This window comes from Leuresthes tenuis, unplaced genomic scaffold (genome assembly GCF_036924035.1).
Source record: "Leuresthes tenuis unplaced genomic scaffold, fLeuTen1.0.hap1 SCAF_10, whole genome shotgun sequence".
Classification (NCBI taxonomy): Eukaryota; Metazoa; Chordata; class Actinopteri; order Atheriniformes; family Atherinopsidae; genus Leuresthes; species Leuresthes tenuis.
Window position 1 is genome coordinate 13,027,529 of NW_027325364.1, and position 8,013 is coordinate 13,035,541.

The following is an 8,013-nucleotide window of genomic DNA, read 5'->3' on the forward strand; positions in this document are numbered from 1 at the left end:
GACCTTCTGCCTCCAGTTTGATTTTAAAGTCAATGAAAAACCACACCAGATGAAGTGTTTGAATACAGTGTCCTTGTAAAAATAGAATAAATATCAAAGGGCAATGATGTTGTACATCACTTATCAGTTTTCTTTTTATTTTAGATAGTTTTTTTTCCTACCATCTCCACCTTTTGTCTTTTTTCCTCCGTCTGTCTCACTTTCCTTTCCTATTCAGCTCTTTTCTTTTTGTACAGATCATAGTAGAGTTATATGTAGTAAACCTACTGAATTTGTTTCATGCTTTTATGAAATAAACCTAATTTATTGGTGTCTTTGAGGATGTGTTTTATTACATTGCCCAGTTTCAATCACAGTTGGCACTCATGCCACATTTACAGGGTTCGTAGTGGATTATTTAAAATTCTGAAATGTTTTCATACTTAAAACTATACTGAAAATAATGTGCATAACACTTTGCCAACACTGATACACTTGTAGCGCACTGGTTGCTTGAAATAAGCTAATCTTAGATCATCTCAATGGCCGGCTCTCTTGGAGGATTTTTCTGGTTATACTGAGCAATGCGGCTCTCCATGACTGGCCTGAAGTGACGAATCAGACCCTAATGGAAACAAAAAGATGAGAGAGGGTAAACACCTTACACTTATGTGAGCTTGTGCCTTGCTTCATTTGTCTGAATTGTTAAAAAAAAGAAAGTTGTACGAGAAGCGTCACCTGCACAGGCCAAGCAGCTCCATCCCCCAGGGCACAGATTGTGTGTCCTTCAATCTGTTTGCTGAGCTCCCAAATCATGTCAATCTCTGAGACTGCGGCGTCTCCTCGCACCAACCTCCACATCATTTTATCCATCCAGTCTACTCCTGAAAGAGAGACCAGCGACAGCCGAGGTCATTACAACACACAAGTAACTGCGCGCCACAAAAGAGAGAACCCATAAACCTATTGCAAAGTTCATTCCGAGTACCTTTCTTTTCCTCCCAGGGCAAATATCTACAGAGCCGTTTGAAAAAATAGTTGGAAGAGTTAAAAGTTGCCATGAAAGGGCTTGTGGAGTGCAATTTGCATCTTCATATATCGCATAAAAACAAGTTAAGAAGGCACCTCCGTTCAAAATCGGCTTTTATCAGTGAGCTTCAGTGCTCATCGCAACTCTACAGATATTCAGGGGTGCAGCCCTCTCTTAGGCTCTGTTTGTTGTCCTTGAAGGATAACGACAAGTAAAGGAAAGATGATGGGGAAAATTTGTAAGGACCCAGGAAAAGATGAGTGTGCTGCAATGAGAATCCGACCACATTTACACTAAACTGTGACGTGAGCCTGTTACTTAATTGTCAAAGCTTGAAATTTAAAAAAGGCACAAAAGTGAAAGCTGTCGCTGTCACTCTCACCCTCCACTCGTCATATTTATCCACACAAATCAGTTGGTGCAGCTGGATGAAAATAATTGAATACTGACTCGAAAGTTGTGGCCAGAAGTAGTTGTTGGACAGAATGATCTCCTCTCTTTCATCATGTGTTTCCTATGCTGAAGGAGATAATTAAACAAGCACTGAAGCTCATTTCTTTAATATTTAGAGAATTCAAAAAGCTCTTATCATAGCTGCCACTTCCAGGTCGTTGAATTCAGTGAGAAACCTTTTTAAGCAAAAAAATTAAAAATTCGATAATATCCTAAAATTCAAGAAAGTGACCAAGTCACCGACATCATTTACGACTAAAGGACAAACACTTAAATATCATTACGAATATCTTTGCGATGTTGTGAAAATTATTGAAATAGTTTAAATACAATATAGTGAGGATGTGTGTGGGAGCAGAGTGGTAAAATTGTATCTATCAGTCTTGAAGCTGCTTTAATGGAGTGATACTGTTCCACATGACTGTTTATGTCACTGACAAAATGTTGTTGAACACAGCAGCCTGGTTGTGGTAGAGGAGAGCATCACCGCCACATAAGTGTATAAAATCAAGGATTCTGATGGAGGCCTGATTCTGCATCTTTAATACATTTGTGATGATTGTGTGTATTTTTGCAGATGCCTCTAATAGCTACTGGAAGAGACTGGAAAAGCACCATATGCAGTGCACAGATGGGTTGGAAGAACAGTAGAAGTGTTAAATGCAGTCCTTCACCTTCTCTGCAGGGGGTGCACTGACCACAGCTCTCATGCTTATAGAACTCCACCAAACGTGCAATACCTCGGATCACATCAGCCTGGGGAAAAGCAAACATTCATGCCTCGGTTTGTCTTTCTATTGTCACTGAAGGTGCAGTGCGCTGTGCAATTGTTGCTTACCGATTTATCCATGACTATGAGGGCTGCAGTTCCCAGGGCGGTCTCTGCACGAACCAGGTCATCGAAATCCATCAAAACATCATCACACACGTGTCGAGGAATGATGGGTGTGGAGGACCCGCCTGGGATCACTCCTAATAGATTGTCCCAGCCACCCCTCACTCCTCCTGCACCAAATCACACGAGGGGAGAAAGCCAGAGTCACGTCAACATTTGACCGAGTAAATAACATCAACACAGAGGTAGGCTGTACAAACACACACCTGCGTGCCTCTCTATTAGCTCTCTCAGAGGAATAGACATTTCCTCCTCTACCGTGCACGGGGTGTTCACGTGACCCGAGATGTTGAACAGCTTCGTCCCAGAGTTCCTCTCCCTTCCAAAGGTGGCAAACCAAGCTCCGCCTCGACGACAGATTGCAGGCGCCACAGCAACTGTCTCCACGTTAGACACAGTCGTTGGGCAGCCAAACACGCCTTAAAAGAGAGAGAAAAAAGGATGCAACAGCAGCGAATAACTGTAATTACAACATAAACTTATTCTGCGGGTTCTTCGAGCATAATTAAACGCTGATGGAAACAGGATGTAGGAGACTGGGGACTGTTTACTTCACCTATGTCTGCAGGGAAAGGTGGCTTGAGGCGAGGTTTCCCTTGTTTGCCCTCAAGAGACTCGATGAGAGCCGTCTCCTCTCCACAGATGTATGCCCCAGCTCCTCTCATCACAAACACGTCAAAGTCAAACCCCGAGCCGCAGGCGTTATTCCCTATCAGCCCGGCCTTGTATGCCTCATTAATAGCCACCTATTTCAAGAAAAGAAAGGCAGACTATGACAAACAGCACACTGTTGAAGACACACTTCATCTACGGACCGTCCCTACCTGTAGATTTGATGACTCGTTGTAAAACTCTCCTCTGATGTAGATGTATGCAGCACGAGCACCCATGGCTTTCCCAGCCAACAGGCAGCCCTCTATCAGCTTATGGGGGTCGTGACGCATTATCTCACGGTCTTTACATGTCCCAGGCTCCCCCTCGTCCGCATTCACCACCAAATACTTGGGCCTATCATCCAGGAAAGAGGGAAACACGCTGAGCCTTGGAGAGGACAGTGAAGCTGCCGGCAGGCTCCCAGCCGGATCAGATGCAGCTTCTTTTCCTACCTGCCGTCACTGGGTTTGTTCATGAAGCTCCACTTCATGCCAGTGGGAAATCCTGCACCCCCTCTGCCCCGAAGACCTGAGATCTTCACCTCATTCAGGATCCAGTCTTGCCCCTTCAACACGAGCTCCTTGGTCTTGTACCAGTCTCCTCTTTTGAGCGCTCCCTTGAGTCTGTCGGAAAACAGGGAGAAAGGAGGAGCAGAAGCAAAGTATTTCCACTAAATTTTAGGCATTTTGAAAACGTATTCTGAAAAAAGATAGACTTTTTTTTTTTTTCACCTCCAATCGTGTCGGCCATACAAGTTGGTAAATATTCGGTCTTGGTCACTCAGAGGACCAAACTTTGTCTTTTTAGGTTTCACCTGGTAAAAGAGAGGAATGAAAGAGCACAGTGTGACAACTGAGAAATTGTGTGCGTTTTTGAAAAGTATTTGCTTCTTTTTGACGCCACCAACAAGTTTCAGAAAAGTTATTGCACGGGGGCGTGTTTCCCTCTACGTTGCATCACGTCTACTTTTAACACTGGAAGCATTTGGAGAGCGAGGAGTCTAAATACTGCAGTTTCAAGACAGACATTTTATTTGATGATATACCAAAGGTTATCAGTGGGCGACAGGTCTGGACTGCAGGCAGGTCAGTTTAGCACGGAGCCATGCGGTTGGGATATACACTGATTCTGAATCGTCTTTGTCTTACTGATATAAGCGAGGCCATCCCTGAAAATATTTCACCTGGATAGGACCATGTGCTTCTATCCAAAAAAACCCCCAAACCCATCTTTTCTTCTGAAAGACTATCTGGGATGCTCTAGTTCAATTCAATTCAGTTTTATTTATATAGCGCCAAATTACAACAATTGTCATCTCAAGGCATTTAAGTAATATAGTCTAATTCAAGCCAATTGGAATTCAATTCATTGTAATCATAAACCAATGAAATCCAATTAATTAATTTCAAAATAAACCAATTAATTCACATAGAGCCAATTCAAAAAACAATATCCTAGTTAAGGAAACCAACAGATTGCACCGAAACTAGTCTTCAGTCCAATCTCCCGTCCTGAGCATGCCTGAGGCAACTGTAGAAAGGAACGACTCCCTTTTAACAGGAAGAAACCTCTGGCAGAACCAGACTCAGGAAGGGTGGCCATCCGCCTCGACCAGCTGGGGTTTGAGAAGACAGAAAAGAGGGGGAAAAAACACCGTAACACCATTCAAAGGATACTTGTTGGAACAGGGAAACACAAGTTAATAACCACAATAATGTCACATGTACATAATACAATTTGAGAAATTAAACAGGGGGAAAAGAGAGCAAAGTGAGGAAAGGTGTGACAGATGAGGTCCCCCAGCAGTCTAAGCCTATAGGAGCTTAACTATGGGATGTTTCAGGATTACCTGAGCCATCCCTAACTATAAGCTTTATCGAAAAGGAAAGTTTTAAGCCTAATCTTAAAAGTGGAAAGGGTGTCTGCTTCTCGGACATTTACTGGCAGCTTATTCCACAAGAGAGGGGCCTGATAACTGAAGGCTCTGCCTCCCATTCTACTTTTAGAAACTCTGGGAACCACAAGTAAACCTGCAGTTTGGGAGCGAAGTGCTCTAGAATCTTAAATTCCATTCTGAATTTAACAAGGAGCCAATGAAGAGAAGCTAAAACTGGAGAAACATGATCTCTGCTGTTAGTTCTCATCAGAACTCTGGCTGCAGCATTTTGGATCAGCTGGAGGTTTTTCAGAGAATATGTGGGACAGCCCAAGAATAAAGAATTACAATAGTCCAGTCTTGAAGTAACAAATGCATGAACTAGTTTCTCTGCATCACCCTGAGACAGGATGTTCCTGATTTTAGCAATATTACGAAGGTGAAAGAAGGCAGTCCTAGAAATCAGTTTTATATGTGCGTCAAATGATAAATTCTGGTCAAAAACAACTCCAAGGTTCCTTACTGTAGAACTAGAAGCCAAGGAAATACCATCTAGAGTAACTATATAACTAGACAATTATAGGTCCAAAGAGAACAACTTCAGTTTTTTCTGAATTTAGAAGCAGACAGTTCTGAATCATGCAGGTCTTTATGGCTTTAAGACATGCTTGTAGTCTGTCTAATAATATTACCTAATGCAAGCATGTATAAAGTAAAAATAATTGGTCCAAGCACAGAACCCTGTGGAACTCCATGACTTACTCCGATGTGTGAGGAAGATTTTCCATTTACAAGAACAAACTGGAATCTATCAGATAAATATGACTTAAACCAGCCTAATGCAGTTCCTTTAATGCCAATAACATGTCTGTAACAGAATATTGCGATCGATCGTGTCAAATGCAGCACTGAGATCCAACAGGACAAGCACAGATCATAGGTAACTTTCACCAGTGCTGTTTCTGTGCTATGATGCACTCTGAATCCTGACTGAAACTCTTCAAACAGATTACTTCTATGTAAATTATCACAAAGTTGAACTGCAACTATTTTTTCAAGAACTTTACACAAAAAAAGGGAGATTGAATATAGGTTGATAATTAGCCAAAACTTCTGAATCAAGGAGTAGGTGTTTTAAGTAAAGGTTTAATTACAGCAACCTTAAAAGTCTGAGGTACATATCCTGTCAACAAAGACCGATTGATCAAATCCAATATGGAAGTGTCAATTAAGGAGAAAACCTCCTTGAACAGTCTGGTTGGGATTGGGTCTAAAATATAAGTTGATGGTTTAGAAGATGCTGTTGTTAGCTCAGAGAGATCAACTGGGCAGAAGCCATCTAAATACAAATCAGGTTCTAAAGATACTTCTAAAGATGCTCTACTTGATGATACATCAGTGATAATAGAGGGAAGGATTCCATTAATCTTCTCTCTGATAGAAACAATTTTATTGATAAAGAATCTCATGAAATCATCACTGCTGAGAGTTAAATGAATACATGACTCTTTGTCAGCCTGGCAACAGTGCTGAAAAGAAACCTGGGATTGTTCTTATTCTCTTCTATCAATGATGAATAATAAGCAGTTCTAGCTTTACGAAGGGCTTTCTTATACATTATTAAACTATCTTTCCAGACTAATTGAAACTCTTCTAAATTAGAGGAATGCCACTGTCTCTCCAGCTTTCTTGCAGTCTGCTTTAATGCACGCAGCTGTGGATTATACCAAGGAGCCAACCTCTTCTTACTTCAAGATGTTATTGACCTGCTGACAGTTACCACATCATTGGTCACTTTTTCACTTCATCGCATTTATTTTTCAAAAGATTTTTGTTGCCAAAATGACAACGGGCCTATATATTTTTCATAAAATAGCACATTTTCTCAGTTTCAACATTAGATATCTTGTATTTTTTACTATTCCAAATCAAATGTGGCATTTGAATAATTATTCAACTCCATTGTTTTTATTTACACTGCTTGACAGTCTTCTGTAGAAACGGGTTTGTACTGTGAAAAAAATCCTGTGACTGTAGGTCAGACACTTCAGACATGGCTGATGCTCAAGTTTTATGTTTGTGAACATAAGCAACACCAGTTTGTAAAACCACGCAACGAAAAGCCAATAACACTAACTTTTGGTTGAATTTTCCATTTCAGGAAACTTGTTATTTTTTTTCGATGAAAACGTCGTCGTTCCACAGAGTGTATTCGTGTGCGTGTGTGTGCGTGAGCGCGGGCCTACCTGCGGCTGCGCTGCAGTGCTGTAGGTCAGACGCGGAGCCACCTGTCGCGCCACAGCGCCCCACAGCATCCGCGGAGGCAGCAGCATCCTGCCGGGGGCTGAACACATCCTCCCACCAACTCACTCTGAACCGCTTCGCACTTCGAAGCTGCTCCTCTCTGGGCCTCCGTTTGACTCCTCGCACGATCCAATCGATTTCTGAAAACAGTCACTGCTGGAGGAGTTGGAGTGCAGGCCTTCTGGTTTATCTTAATTGAACTAAGAGGATTAGAGAACCGCCTACGTCACGTCCTGTTCCAGCTGCTCGTGCACGCAGCGCCGGACAGGTATCCAATTTTACGCGCACTCGCATATCTGCACAGGAAACAGTTGGAGGACCCGTGATAGGGCCACGTCACATCGTTTTCATACAGGGTTATAATGGATAATCAATGTAAACATTTACCCAAGGGCCACTGAAATAAAACCTCAGATACACCTTAACTCAAACACACTTTAGAGTGTTCCTCTCTAACAACACTAGAAAGTGAGCCGTTAAAAAAGTTAACATTCTCCTTCCCAGAGACACTTACTTACTTTTAAGGGGAACAAACTTGAATTTATATTCAGCTCAAAAGATTTAATGTAATGGTTGACCAATAAGTTAATGGGCTGACATCCTTTCACTATATTCACCCGTCATGGCTCACGCGCACTGCTGATGACTGTCCAGAAATGTTAACACAGGCAGAGCAGAGGGAGGCATGTTGGAAACAGTTGCATAGTTTGTCCAGCAGAGGACACAAGTTTGTCAACTGTACGGGGCCCCAATTCTCCTGTCATTGTGGAGCGCACTTTTAATCAGTATCAAATAAACAAGTAAATCAAACAGATTTCAAAC

General features: G+C 42.1%; 1 protein-coding gene across 1 annotated transcript; it reads right to left on the bottom strand.

Moving 5' to 3' along the window:
* Positions 1 to 283: 283 nt before the first annotated feature.
* Positions 284 to 7,550, bottom strand: LOC140316345 (NADH dehydrogenase [ubiquinone] flavoprotein 1, mitochondrial-like). The gene is made up of 10 exons (XM_072394148.1): positions 7,134 to 7,550; positions 3,743 to 3,825; positions 3,464 to 3,634; positions 3,182 to 3,365; positions 2,914 to 3,103; positions 2,564 to 2,776; positions 2,301 to 2,467; positions 2,137 to 2,218; positions 718 to 863; positions 284 to 604 (listed from the first exon to the last, which is right to left on the bottom strand). The coding sequence occupies exons 1-10, from the start codon at positions 7,239 to 7,241 to the stop codon at positions 509 to 511; spliced, it is 1,440 nt and encodes a 479-aa protein (XP_072250249.1). The 5' UTR covers positions 7,242 to 7,550; the 3' UTR covers positions 284 to 508.
* Between the last annotated feature and the right edge of the window lie 463 nt (positions 7,551 to 8,013).

Bases quoted from the DNA above. Each gene is read 5' to 3' on its own strand.
- LOC140316345 (XM_072394148.1), bottom strand. From the start codon at position 7,241: ATGTGTTCAGCCCCCGGCAGGATGCTGCTGCCTCCGCGGATGCTGTGG. The intron at 3,826-7,133 runs GTAGGCCCGCGC...CTCTTTTACCAG, and splicing joins GCACTGCAGCGCAGCCGCAG to GTGAAACCTAAAAAGACAAA. The intron at 3,104-3,181 runs GTAGGGACGGTC...TTCTTGAAATAG, and splicing joins ACGAGTCATCAAATCTACAG to GTGGCTATTAATGAGGCATA.